The following is a 14,947-nucleotide window of genomic DNA, read 5'->3' on the forward strand; positions in this document are numbered from 1 at the left end:
TTAACATGAACTCCATAATGTTGGACTCCGTAAGATTTTGATAATTTTGCACGTTTTTATTCAATTAGGTGTAGCCTCTGATATTTAATGCTTTAGATACATGATCCAGCTTTCGTTTATCCTTTAATTGTGTGTCGAGTGTCTGAGTTGATGTCTGTGAAACTTTTATGAGATTTTTAAAATTTCAAAATTACACATTTCGGGAAAAATCGTTGGATTGAAGGAGTCTCAAAATATCTATTCTCAAATGAAAATACGTAATAACTTGATAGAGTTCTTGAACTGGGGCTGTCTCCCAAAGATTCAACAAAAAGGATTTATAAATATAATTTCTATGTTTGGACAATATCAGGCTTGAAGTCATACTACAATTTCTTAATTTTTTTAAGTCTTGGTGAAACTAATTCAAGTTTAAAAACCGTTCACATCTTCGTGAAGAAAGGACATGGGTGAATTAGTAAAATAGCCCAGATCAATCTTGAGACAAGTGGGTGGTAATGTAGGTACCCCGAGGAGACATTAATCCCTCAAGTTTCAACTCTGACTTTGATTCTCAACTCTGATTTGTTCGTAAGCAATGACGTAAAATCAGAAAAGTTGTGTGAATTATTTCTCAAGATTGCCTCTATCGATGTTGTTCAAACTTAGATGTATGTATAGGTATACACGAGGGCTTCGTCTGACAATTGTAACACCCCACCCCCCACTATTTCCCCCTTTCAAAAAATTCGTTTCAATGTTTTGATCTCATCTTTACCTATGAAGTTCTTCGAGAAAAATTATTTTAAAAAATAGGTTTTAGATGTCGCTTCAACCTAAAATAACATATAATATCCAAAATTGTACCACGGGTGCGCCATGGTCAAAATTGCCTGCAGAAGATAATGGGGTGAATTTCTTATTTTGCATATTTATAGTGAATGAACGAGAAATCGCGCTCAAGAGACCCCAAAATCCAGAAAAACTTCACCGGTGTGGCTAACAATTCTTAAAGCTTCATAATAGTTGTAATTTCGTAAAATACCCATTTTTTGGGTAGGTAAATACAAAAGGGGTAAATATCCATTTTTATTTACCTACCCACTGGGTATTTACGCGAACCACATCTCTATTTCCAGGTAGTTATTGCCTTTATAGGAAAACTTCGCTGTTAATCCTGAAACATAAAATGTAATTGTATGTATGAAAGTATTTTACCTAGTTAATTTTCAGATTATTGGAAGAATTTGTACCATACTAAAATTGTAATTATAAATTTATTTCTAATAATAATGAAGTGTGGCGATTAGAATAAAATTATTACAGTACGTAGAAATGTTATCGAACTAGTGAAACATTCATTATATTTATTTCCTTCTCTGTGGATAGAATTCAAACTGTCAGATACATTTAATACACACGGGTTCCCTCACCAATTGTATGTGACGATTAGGAGTGTTTTGCTTCTCCCTGCTATTTTAAATTATTTTCTGGTTATATAAATCTGAAAGAGAGAAAACATTTTCATTTTAGGGCTATATTTTAATTTCAGTTTCACGTGATAGTTTTACTGATTGAAAGTGAAGAAAGTTTTAATGGTGGAAGATAAGCTAATAAGACGGATTGATCGATAAGAGTAGTTGGAAAAGAAGCCAAAGAGAAAATCTTGCATACTAAATTACGTACAATAATAGGAAAGGAATAAGAAAGAAGAATTTAAAAATATTACATAATAAAAAGTAAACTATAAAATGAGAAAAGGTGGTAGTAATCAGAGAAAACACTAAAGAACTTTGTAAGAGTTTTACAATCGAAAGATGAGTTTCCCTTTAACACATACTCTGTATGTCCACACTTTTCATTGATAATCTTCCAAAACTGATAGTTACGTTCCCCACTACGCGGAGACACAGGTCCTTAGTGGTCTCACTGCGTACCTGAATAATTCGCGTTTCCATTTGCTATACAATGTACGGATGTTCGTTGAGGTCTTTTGCTTAAGAAATCTCCAAAGAAAAAATAAATCACAGGAATTGAAATCTGGAATATATGTGGGCCACGATTGTCCACAATGGAATAGAATGGGTAATCGATTTGAAGCTACTCGTTCTACAAATGTTTCATGCAAAAACTAAAGTACACAACTTTCGACATATAATGTTTTGCATCATACATTGTGTGAAAGGGCAAGGCTGTTTCATGAAAGTGTTGAGATGAAGCTGTCACGAAGCATTTTTCAAGTATCCTCACCATTTATTCTCAAAGAAATGTAGGTCCAAGCAGGCCATGACTGGAAGCAGTGAAACTGCTGGAGTATGCAAGATTTTTTTGTGGCATATTTTTGGGTTTTCGGAACCCCAAAATTAATATTTTGTCTGTTAACAATACCATTAAGGTTAAGTGGTCTTCACTCGAGAACAACATGTTACTCAAAACTTAGTTCTTTTCACAAACCCACGCAGAAGAGGTCAATCGCTTTTCTTTGTTTCTATTCGTAAGTTTATGCAATACTGATTTCATACGGAAACAAATTCAGATCTCGTTTTAATATTAGTTTCACGAAACTTCTATCCCTATTGTTACAAGAAAGTTTCCAGATTGACTTTCCAAGGGTCTTTTGTAGCACGATACAGATAACCTCAACGTTTCCTGCAAACAACGGCAGGATGAAGACGATTGGATTTTAACACTGAATCTTCCCTTCTGAATTTTCCATATAATTTATGTATTTGTTTTCTCACACGGAGTCCACTTTGTTTTGAAATGAGCACAAAGCTTTCTTTGCGTTTGCACAACACTGTTTTATTTCATGCAAAAATGGCGGAGCTCTGTTGATTGGAAGGTCTACTTCGATATCTCTCTCTCTCAACCTGGAACGCCAAACACAAATTGAATTCTCGGGAAACACTGCACATTTTGCACACGTACTAAAACATCTATATCAAACACCAAATTATATCATGCGCCACCCTGTAAACGGAGCAGGACGTTTGGGCGCAAAGCATCCTATGATTAGCTGCTTAGGCGTGGTTGTTCGTTCTTGACTGGTCAGTGAGAACTTTGTTATACTGTCATACAGACTCCATATCCTTATTGAAAATAATGCTGTCCTTGTTATGCCTCCCAAACGTATCGTTCCTTTACGTTAGATATATTATAAAGGATAAATATTTGTTTTGGGGTGTCACATGCTGCCTACAGTAAATTTTATTTGGCTTATTCTTCCTATTTCAATGTAGAGCTAGTGCCTGTTTTTATGAAATCTGAAATAACTTTCTATTAATATAATATAAACTATCCGGCCTAATAGGCAGATCAAATAAAAAAGCATTCAATAAATACTTACTTCCTGAACCACCCATAACATTAAAAGCACAATTTTTATTCTAGAACCAGCTCTTATTTGTTTCTTCTGACCTCTTTGTACAGACCAGTACTTAATAAACACTTCTTATGTTTTGTACTACATATTTTAATAATTTATTATACAAAATGAAAATACGTACAGTATTGTACACATTTTAAGATAAATTTAACAATGACTCAAAATAAAAAAAAATAAAAAAATCAAATACACAGTTCAGTATAAATATACAGTGACATCTTTAAAATAACTGAACGTTAACAAGAAATGTACGCCTTTTTACACAAATTACATGTCTATTACATATGTCTTATTTTATTAAAAGATAAAATATTCTTTTAAAACTAATCCACATAGTACGAAGACCGAATAGTCAATAGTTTGCTATGGTTTCTTCCCATTTCTTTTCAACTAGTAGAGATAAGTTGTGCATGATATGAAGAAACTTCAAGATTTTATTTTTATTTATGCAGAATTATTTGTGGGAGTTTTTCGAAATTTTCAGTGTCGTTTTATATTTTAGTACGTAAATATCCGGGCTCTAGTTAAGAAATACATTATAACATATGTAAGTAGATAAACCTATTTGGATAAAAGGTTTTGCGCCCAAACGGCCGCGTTCAAATGTCTGCGCCCAAATGTCATGGGCCCTGTAAATGAGGTTGAAGGAATTTTAGTACCGGAAAAGGAGAATGCATTTGTATTATACTTCTATATATAAAAGTAGTCCTGACTGATCAACGCCCAGGCCAAATCGCTTAAGCTGGAAACTTGAAATGTGTACAGGGTTATAGAATTTGTGATGTTAGGTCTGTCTGAGGAAGAATGTTTGGAAATTTGACAGGGAAGAGGGGGGGGCAAGAGAAGTGGCAGTTATCTTAAAATGTCTCAGGATTTCTGAAGATTAGAGACATGAAATTTGGTAGATGGACTTCTTATTTCGTTAGAGACATGAAATTTTGTATTAGATCTTTCATTTAAAATAAAGACGAGTTTCACTTTCTTTGTGTGTGTGTGTGTGTGTGTGTGTGTGTTTGTTTGTTTGTTTTCCGTAGAAAAGAACAAAAAATGGTAGAAGTTGCAATTAAAACAAGATGGCCATATCTCAAAATCCCTCGATGTTAGATGCATGAAAATTGGTACTTAGGGTTTTAATTTAAAATAATTAAAGACGTGTGTCGGCGGTTTTTTGTTTCTTTTCTTTTAGAAGAGAAGAAAGAATGATAGGGGTTTTAATTGTGAAAATAATATGGCCGTATCTCGAAATGACTTAAGAATAGACATGTTAATGAAAAAGGGTAAGGGTTTAGATAATAAGGTGATCATGTCCCAAAATCCTTTAAAATTAGATACATGTTAGGATTGTGAGAAGTGCGAAACCATAGGCCGAGCAAATTCGGAAGTTTGGGAGCGAAGTAGTCCTCTTGCTAGCCGAAGCCTAGTGTACATATAAAGAAAACAGTGGCACACAAGTAAAACCAATCAAGGAACAGGTTATAATCTCTTGCAAATAAAGAAAGGAAGAAACAAAAAGACAAACTAAATATAAAAGTATTAAATTGGAACAGAACACAGGAGGAGTTAATGAAAAAGAGAGAAAAGACATGAATACAAAGAACGAACTATTCACATTCATTCAAACTCTGTGTCACCATGAGCACGAGGAAGAACATGGTCTTGATTCATCCTCTCTCATTTTGTTTACTATCGTTTGCATAATTAAATTTTGGGCGGTAATAGCTGAGGATCACGTACCGGTGTTTTTTCGTGTTAGTGTTTCATTACAATTATGGCGAAATTCTTGTTATTTTGGTGTTCAAGATATACGGCAAATCAGTATACCAAAGTTGTTACCTTCCCAGATTGGCATGGCAAATTTGCTTGACTTTTCCATGACCCTTGTAAAATGATAAACTGAATTGAGAGCAGAAAGTCTGTCGAATTTCACAGTTTGCTTGATAGAGGATCTTCTCCAAGGCGTAGATGTAGTATTATAGTTCATCTACATTCAACGAATTTGTCAGTAAATGAAACTGAGGGAAAAGAAGAATCTTACGAAAATCTTTAGATGTCGCTTTTTCATTGAGTGGCCAAACTAATAGATTAATTTATTTGAATGTAAGTTTGTTTTGTATTATTTTCACTAACTCCATAAGAAATAAATTACCTTATTTGTAGCATGTCTTATATGAGTCTAATTTGTAAAATTGTCATGAAAAGATTAGAAAAAATATTTGTATTTTGAGAATATCTAATATGGTAGCAAATTATTGAGCTTGCATACTTTGATCCCCTTAATTTTGATGTTATATTACAAAATCATTGTGTTCTTATTTTTTTATTTTATTTTATTTTATTTTATTTTATTTATTTATTTTTTTTTTTATCACAGAACAGGGTCAGATCATATTCGAGAAAAGGATGGTCTGTGGGCTTGTCTTGCTTGGTTGTCTGTTCTTGCACACCACAAAGTAAGCGTAGAAGAAATATTGAAGAGACACTGGAATAAGTATGGAAGGAATTTCTTTACAAGGTATGGAAACTTCATGAGAAACTACCTGTTAAAAAGGAAAGAGAAATCCGTCACCGTATTTCAGTTCAAAATGCATGAGTTTACGTAAGGCTCGGAAGCGAAAACTTCGATGTGGATTACGGCCTAAGTAAAATCTATTGCAAAGGCATGGAACTAGGTTGCGCGGCTCGGTTGTTACTGTGGCTCTTCTGTATATTTCCAACCTTGAGGAAACCGTTAACATGGGGATTTTAGAAAGTTAGCCGTGAAGTATTTATGGGATGTTGTTCAATAACTTAATAGATGTGTTAATGAAGTACTAACTTTGAACTCGGCTTAAATTGCCGTTTTAGTTAATTTAATCGCATACATTTCGAAGACTCCTTATCATTATCGGTACGTGATTGTTAATAATTTTGACATAGGTTCGTAGACTGACATATTGATTTTGAGTTTGTAGGGAAAAGCGCTATTATACTTGTATTAACAGCAGAAAACAACATGAATTTGATTAACTTTTCGGCAAACCACTTCAAGGGTTGATGAATTTCTCCATCACACAGCGCGTGGCTTCCTGTTTACGACCTTGGTGAAATAATTCATGGATGAAGAACCAACTTATTTAAATCTTGTCCATAATCAAACTGGTTACCTATGCTTGAATTACTGAAATAACAATTACGCCATGTTTTAAATTCTTCAATCTTCAAATTCTGATATTCGGTATAACTACACTGGTTTTTTAAAAGTTCGCGGTTGAACTCACTTCAACTTTAGTACTAATTATTAAACATATACAATAAGAATTTTTCTCTGAGAACGTGTTATTGTATTTTTTGCGTAAAAATCAAATTACAAAAACAAAAACTGGTTCCTTAATTCCCGGCGATCTTAGATTTTTTTACCTTAGGAAAGAAAAGACTAGAGATCATTGGTAGTGTTCAAAATCAACTGAGGATTTGGAATGTTCTGTCATCTTGCATCCACACGACGAAAGCTGAGAGAAATTTAGATAACTAAATACAATGTATATGCAAATATATTACATGTTTGTTTTCTTAATAAAAGTTTTTGTAACTCGTACGCTGATTTTTGTAACCTAAAAAGCCTTTTTAGTTGAAGGGCAGTCAGTATTTAATGTAATTAAGATCTTTATTTGAAACAATTGATGATTACGCTGTTCCATCCCTTGCCCATAATATAATGCCTTTGTCAAAACTCAGTGCCGGAAATTTTGTCTTAATAATGTAAAATAATAATAATAAAGATTCTAGAAATTTTCTATCGGCGTTATGTCAGAAGAGCTCTTATTCTAAGTATTTTATTATTACTTTGAAATCTCTGACTACAATTGATGACAATTTTTAAATTTCTGGGCCATTTAAGCTGTTGGAAATCGTTGTTTATTTAATGGGAACGTGTAAGTTTTAAATGACTTTCATTTTAATATTATCATATCATTAATTATCATTGTTGAACAGAAATTCAGGAAAAGAAATTGCGAGCGTATGTAAGTTTTAAGTCCGGTAGTTGACACAATAAAGTAGGGTTTGAGCATTGGTGTTAAAATTCATTATCCTAACACGCATGATATTGACCAATGTTTTTGTGTATTCACATATATTTTCTAAAGAATCTTCAAAAAAAATCTTGCAAAGGAAATAGCATTGTTCGAAAGATAGCATTCTTTGAAGTGTGACAAGGGCCCACGGTGGCTCAGTGGTAGAGCGTTCACCTCTGGTGCTTGGGGTCCCGGGTTCGATCCCAGCCCCCGCCAAGTGAACTTTGTGGTGGACAAACACCGTGTGCGTGGGTTTCCTCGGGGTTCTCCCGTTTTCTCCCACTTTCTTCATTCCACCATTTCATTCATTACTCATCATCACCGTCTCCTTTAACCTAACCGGCATAACCGTGGGACGTAAAACTCAAAGATTTCATTTCATTTCATTTGAAGTGTGACATATTTTACAATGCTTTGGAAAAAATGATCGATGTTTAAGCAATAAAATGGTAAGGTAAATGCATACAATCTCCGGAGTTCGTAACAGGAACAGCAGTCATTTCATATCTCCATATTTTTTTTCATGTTTTGAACAACAATTTGTTAACCCAACAGCCTATAAAATTATAGAGAAATATAATTTGTTCAGGATTTAAGGTTTTAAACGTCTTACAGCATTTCGCGAAGATTAGTATTTTTTTATTTTCGAATTATATTAAGCAAATTTACTTCCATATTATTGTACTGCTTGACATTTGCTTGACAAACAGAATTGACACTTAGCTTTTGTTCACATTGTTTCGTATTCGTGTATTGATTTGAATGTACCAGTAACGAGCACTAGTGTGCCGTGCACCCATCAGGAGAAGCAAACATGCTACAGACTGCGACACTGAGAAGGTGGTACTCACGAGATACAGTCAAATATGGTAGAAGCTGTGTCAGTGCAGTACTGTCGGGCAAAGCGAATAGTCTGTTGAATGATGACGGGATGGAGTCATCTAAGTAATAAGGTCATGACAGAGCTGTTGGTCGGCTTGCTGCAGGTCGTACGTGTGATGGAGTATCAATGTGTTATTTTCCTATTTCCGGAAGCTTTTCTTACATGACTGTACGGGTGTATGATGGAGTGGCCCCGCGTAGCGTAGTCGCTAACGCTCTCGCCTTCGGTGCGGGCGGTCCCGGGTTCAATTCCCGGTAGAGGCACTCGGTCGAAAAAGTGTCAGGCCAGCTATCCTTAATGAAGTTTTCCTGGGTTTTCCTCATTCACACCAGGCAAATGCCGGGGTGGTCCTAACTTATAGGTCCCAGGCCGCTTGCTTTCTTCCTTCCCTTTTCCCGGATATTGTACTCGTCAAGGGACGTCATCCTTCATACATGAGCTAAATGGCCATAGATACCGAAAGCCCAGTAAAGTGTATGATGGAGGTCATGGAATGTGTATAGTTCGACAGTACGTAGGCCCAATTCAAAAAAAAGGAATCGATTTGCCACTCCAATCCAAATTGCCGCTGTTTCTAGTTTCCATGTGTCTACAAAACCATTTCACGACGATTAGATATGCCTGGAGCCCCTAGTGGTTTGTATTCCATTATCTACAGCCTACCGTCGTTCCGTAGTACAGTGGTGTGAGAAACATCGTGACTAGGGCCAAGGGTTGTAGTCCTGTTGACATTTCCAGATGAGTACTTCAGGACATGACATGGTGGGAGAGAACGGGGCATGATACCCAAGCACATCCGTGAATGTAACAGGTATATGATCCTCGAGTTACATGGGTGAACATATTGAAAAATGAAAGAACATTACTGCACATCTTTAACGCAAAACCCATTACAGGATTATTCTACCAAAATTGTGAAAGAATATTTTCAACTTTCTCATGATGCAGTGGGTCCTGACTTCGTTTTCACAGATAGGGTGCCCACCCAACCATGAAAACTGAATTTTCTTACTAAACCGTGAAAGTCTTAAGTTTTCAAATTAATAAAAAAAAAAATTCACAAGACAATAGATTTTGCTTCGCAAAACTCTGCATTAGAACTGCATTAAATTTAAAATGTTTGACATCACAGAGAGATGGAAATCTTAAGGAGAATAATAACCTGTAAAAAAGTATTAATAGTTTCTATAAATTAATTTTGTGCTTGATAACTTATCTATTAAAATAGGGTTGTCAGAAGTTAAAACAAAAAATAAGTGATATGCACAATATAAGTGAAAATTTAGTCTAATAATAAATAGATTGTGAATGTTCAACAGTAAGTGTAATTTCATTATTCTAGAAAGATAAACGACTTCAGTTATACATAATGCATCGATGATATTGACTACATTAAACAAGGTTCATCAAAGTTCCTCAGCTCAACAAGTTTGAATTTTTCCACCTTAACGCACCCTTGGGTCCCGCACCGGGCAGTTTGTCATTGTGAGGTCGGTAAAGTTTATATAAAACTTTCTGATCTTGAGACTTAAAAAATTTTGAACCGTAAAATTCACGAATTCGATTATATAGTTTGAGTGAAAACCAACGCACGCCCACACAAAACTGACCAAGTTATAGACACACTGGAGAGTTAGGACATCAACCATGTGAATTGGCCAGTGTATTCCCCAGAACTTTACCCCATCAAACATGCCTGGGATGCTTTCTGAAGACGAATTGCATAGAGAAATCCATTTCTTTGACCCTCAAGGCTATCAAAACTGTTTTTAAACAAAACTGAGACAATATACCCCAGGCTCTCGTGAACACACTCATTGATAGCATGCCAAACATATTTTTGAAGATGCTGTAATGTCCAAATTAGTCATACGCCTTACTGATTGATCGGAACACTCTGCATTCACTGCATATTTAATGTTCTCTCTATATATTGCTTTTCATCTGTTTTTCGCTTATCACGTATTTCTATGCACTGCGTGGCATATGGAAATTCCAACCATCTTTTGACAATAGAGGTGGAATAATATATGTACTCAAATATTGATCACTAGATGTAACAGGATCGTGTTTCTAGAAACTATACGTTATTTGTTTCTAGCAATTGTCAAGCAATGTATTATTATTATTATTGTTATTAGTAGTAGTAGTAGTAGTATTAGTATTAAAAATTTTCGGTACAATCCCCAGCAGTTTTTGTGAATTTTAGTGATTAGGCAATAAATAAAGAATACAGATTTAGAGATTTAGGTAGTAGAAAGAGAATGCTATTTAATGACGTAAGAATTCCTTTCAAACCTATAAGTTGTAGGATAGAAACCATAATACGCAGCTTGTGTCATAATTGTCGGGTAGTCAAATTTCTTGATTCTATGAAATGTTTTAAAACAACAATTTGAACGTTTATTAGCATTTTGTAAATATTACATAGCATCTTGTACAGTTATTATATTGTTGATTGTTACTGAATTACTTAAAAAATAAATAATAAATGAGAAGTGTAGTGAAAACTTGAAAATGTTTGATCCCACATGTTGCATTTCGTATTCCTGTTTTGGATTGTTTGATTGAATTTGTCTCGATCAATAATGATACTAATTGACTTTGAAAAGTAAGTCTAAATCAAGAGACCGTCGAATTTCTTGTAAGATCAAATGAGGGAAAAAAAAAAAACCAACTTCTGTCATAAATCATTGAATGTATGTCTTTCTGAGTAGGTGTATTGTGGATTAATTGCAAAATATCTTCTATTGCTAGCATCCACATTTTTGTACCCGATTACGAGAACTCTCTTAATCTCAGTATTTGTTGTTTGTATTTAGTTTTGGTTATTATTCTATCCTTAATGGATTACTTAGCTAGATAATACTTGCACACTTTTATCAGTTACTTAACTTGAACGTAAGTGCTTTTCTTTCTATATGTATAAGCATGTAATTCACAGATAAATAATGAATTGTTGGATAAAGAATGCATTGTTGGAATTTTTTAAATAATTACAGCTGAGATTAATGTAAATTCGTTATTATAGGTATGATTATGAGAATTGTGACGCAGCACCTTGTAATCAGATGATAGAAGATCTTGAGAAATTGGTAAATTCGTCGGATTTCATTGGTAAGGAGTACACAGCAGAGCAGAAAACTTACAAAGTAGCGAAGGGTGACAATTTTGAATATACTGATCCAATCGATGGCAGTGTAGCTAGAAAACAGGTTAGTAGGTTAAAATAACAAATCTGCTTTATTTTAAATTAATGAATGAATTATTCCACGTTGTTGATCAGTTATAATCGTGACTTGCTAGTCTGTCATTTGATAGGACGTTAGTATTGCTAGCCGCGTTAATTTGACAAGCCAGCAACATCTACAGCCTGTGAAGTCATACGCGTGGTTTATTTCGTAGCATCATAACTAAACTTTTTGCGCAGATGTTGGCAAGTTCAAATTGTGCTGGGAGTGCCACTTAGATAGCAGATTGGTCCGTAAAGATGTCGCCGATAATAGTGTTTAAAGCATAACTTACCAACCTGCTTATGCGCCTGTATGAAGTTCACTGTTGAAATGATTTCCGTAGCGTACCTTCTGCTTTTCTCAATGTAATAAGTAGACAAGAATCTGCTTGCTGCTTGAATGCCTTTCACAAAATATAAACCAAAGTCATTGCATTAAATTCTTCGTGGTCTTCTTTTTAAATAGCTTGCTCTGAAAGAGGTCTTAAAATAATTGTTTAACCTGAATAAATATTGTATAACACAGTAGATATTGACTAAATCTTAACCATTAAACTACTCGTTCTGTTGTTTATGAAAGAATGAGATTTTCCCAAGGCAGCTTCTGAGCCTGATCGGTCGTCATTAAGGTCCAGATTCTGAATGAACTTATACCATTCCAGTTCTTATCAAGGTTAATGAAAAATAAAACTCCTTATCTATTTTACTGCATAAAATTTAATTTATCGTTAGTATTTCGGTTGAACATTCTAGAACCATCTGCAGAACAGTTCCTTAAAAGGAGATTGAGATTGAATAAGTAACTTGTTACAACAATTTGTTTACATTGTAAGGAACATTTGTTTACATTATATTTTAATTTACTAACCATGACGTGTTCCTCTAACCAGGAAAAATTTATATAGAATATTTGTATCTACACTAAAAATATGCACATTACCTTCGTTCTTCACTATAATATATATATATATATATATATATGTTTTTTTTTTACCACATTTATGAGTGTATCTTGGAATAGGAACACTCTGGTTCAATGGTAGAGCCCTTACCTCTGGTGCGTGGGGTCTCGGATTCGATCCCCGGTCAAGTAAATCTATGATGAACAGCATCGTGTCCGTAGATTTTTTCAGGTACTCCCTTCCTCTAACAATCTCATTCTATCAATTCATTCACTTGCTTTAATTATCACCAGGGCCCGGATCTTGTCGACAAGTCAACTGTTTTTCTGTTATGCAGAGGACAAGACAAGTTCAAATATAAACGTTATCCATCAACTCTAGGTTCTAAAAATATATATTTTTAGGGTCAAATTTTGGTCACTTTTTGCCGTTTTCAAGTTTCGTGTCATTTTTTTAATATTTTAAGGTAACTTTTAGGTCACTTACGGTCTTTTTATTGTGTTTCTTCTACGTAAGGAAATCTTAAAACACACACTGTTTAGGAATTTGGAAAACACGAAGTTAAGTAATCTTTCCCTGCTTCCTCATTATTGGGTTTAAAAAAAAAAAAAAAAAAAAAAGGCGTCAGGTGATGTTGGCAACAGCGTTCTGTGTAAATTGAAACGTGTGCTGGAAAGAAACAACTGATACAATACTTCGTGTGCAATTTCAAGTATATTGCAAGGTGAAATGTTATCCTCCAAAGTTTAACCCCAATGACATAGTTCATTTCAAGTATGCTCCCATAGCTTCTGTTCAAGTTGAAAGGAGCTTTCCCAAATATAAGAATGTGCTAGCGGACAACAGGCGCTCATTCACTAGCGCATGTTTACAGTTATCTACTGTAATGCTAAATAAGGTATTAGTTAAATTTTGTAACGATTACAAAGTAAGTTCCTGAATTAATTTGTTGTGTCACAGCTTACAAAATGTTTATATGTTGCTTAACTGGATATAGGCCTATATATCTGTAATGAAAAGAAATGCTTAACTATTTACTAAAGTGGGCAAAGTTTAGTTTTAATATAATTGCTTATTTTCTTTTAAACAAATATTTCTTATTCAAAGAAAGGTGAGTGAACATTAAAAAAAAATCGCTGTACATGTTGTACTAATCACTGTTCTCTGTTACTATATTACTGGCCCTGTGCTTCTGTCATAAGAAAGATAAGCTAACTAATCCACACCTGCCAAAAGTAACTACGATTTTGTAACGTGATAGGTAAATGTCAGTTTCATCTTCGATTGTCAGTCAAGAAACACTTGCCTTCATCTCACCTTCAATAATTATTATTTAATATTTTTAATTTTAGTTTCATTTTTCTCTTTCAGGGGATTAGAATATTGTTTGAAGATGGATCCCGAATAATCTTCCGTCTCAGTGGCACAGGTAGCTCAGGAGCAACCATTCGCATGTACGTTGATAGTTATGAGTCTGATCAAAGCAAGTATGAGTTGAGTGCTCAGGTATGTAGTATTAGATGTTAATACATGCTTAGTTCATGGTTAGTGTGTATATAAGTAGAATAGTTCGTGTTTGTTTTGGTTATTCCATTGTTGCACCGGGAATTAAAGAAAAAAATTTAGTAATGAAATAACTTCTAAAAAAATGTGAGTACATATTAAGTAATTCATGTGGTTTCTATGACGTAAGAATCTGACACGCTTATACGCTATATTACTGAAAGCACAGTAGATCAGATTACGATTTAATATAATAATATCACCCAGAATAATGTTAACACAGAATAATGTGTGTGAAGACATTTCCAGGTCCTCGATATTAATCTTCATGTAGATCTACTTCTGTCTTTTAAATATATGTAGTGCTTTGTCCTATATTTTCAGTTATCTGGTTGATCATTTGCTGATTTTACCCTAAATTTCATTCAAAGAAAAATTGGTTTTTTTTTTTTTTTTTTTTTTTACGGAGGAAATAATGATTGTTCTGAACTGAACTGAACTGAACCTAGAAGAATAGAAAGAATTTGAAAAAGAAATTAATAGAAGATTTGTGTAGATGTGCCAATATAGATGTGGGAACAAGATTTGTGTTAATGACTGAGAAATCTTTTAAATGCCTTCTGATAATTATAGAGTACCTTTTCAAATAAAGAAAGAGACATATGCATATTTTCAGATGTTTAGTTATATTTGCATTCTCCAGAGAATAGAATCAAACTGCAGTTCCATTTTTACTTTATATATACTAGCTGAACCTGCGCTCTCTACACAGTGCATCATTTACGTATGAGCATGAATCTCCTTGTCATTCCTCCCTTTGCAGACACAAGTGAAGTTGCAAGATTTGAGCCTACCTCCGGTTGGAATTTTTAATTCATGTACGACCAGTGTTTACTTTCTTCTTGCATGCAGTATATAATAAGCAAATACATTACACAAACAATTAATTCATTACAATACACACGTCAGTGATACACTCCAAACAATAAAGATTTATCTTAGACTGGAGAA

General features: G+C 34.2%; 1 protein-coding gene across 1 annotated transcript in view; it reads left to right on the forward strand.

Moving 5' to 3' along the window:
• Positions 1 to 14,947, forward strand: part of Pgm1 (phosphoglucose mutase 1) — a 61,326-nt gene that overhangs the window by 32,806 nt on the left and 13,573 nt on the right. Inside the window, exons 8-10 of the mRNA XM_081759407.1 lie at positions 5,736 to 5,876; positions 11,331 to 11,514; positions 13,805 to 13,939. Of these exons, the coding sequence (XP_081615533.1) occupies positions 5,736 to 5,876; positions 11,331 to 11,514; positions 13,805 to 13,939 (460 nt within the window). The remainder of the gene's footprint in view (positions 1 to 5,735; positions 5,877 to 11,330; positions 11,515 to 13,804; positions 13,940 to 14,947) is intronic.

This window comes from Thermobia domestica, chromosome 5 (assembly GCF_964235325.1).
Source record: "Thermobia domestica chromosome 5, izTheDome1.hap1.1, whole genome shotgun sequence".
NCBI classification, from domain to species: Eukaryota; Metazoa; Arthropoda; class Insecta; order Zygentoma; family Lepismatidae; genus Thermobia; species Thermobia domestica.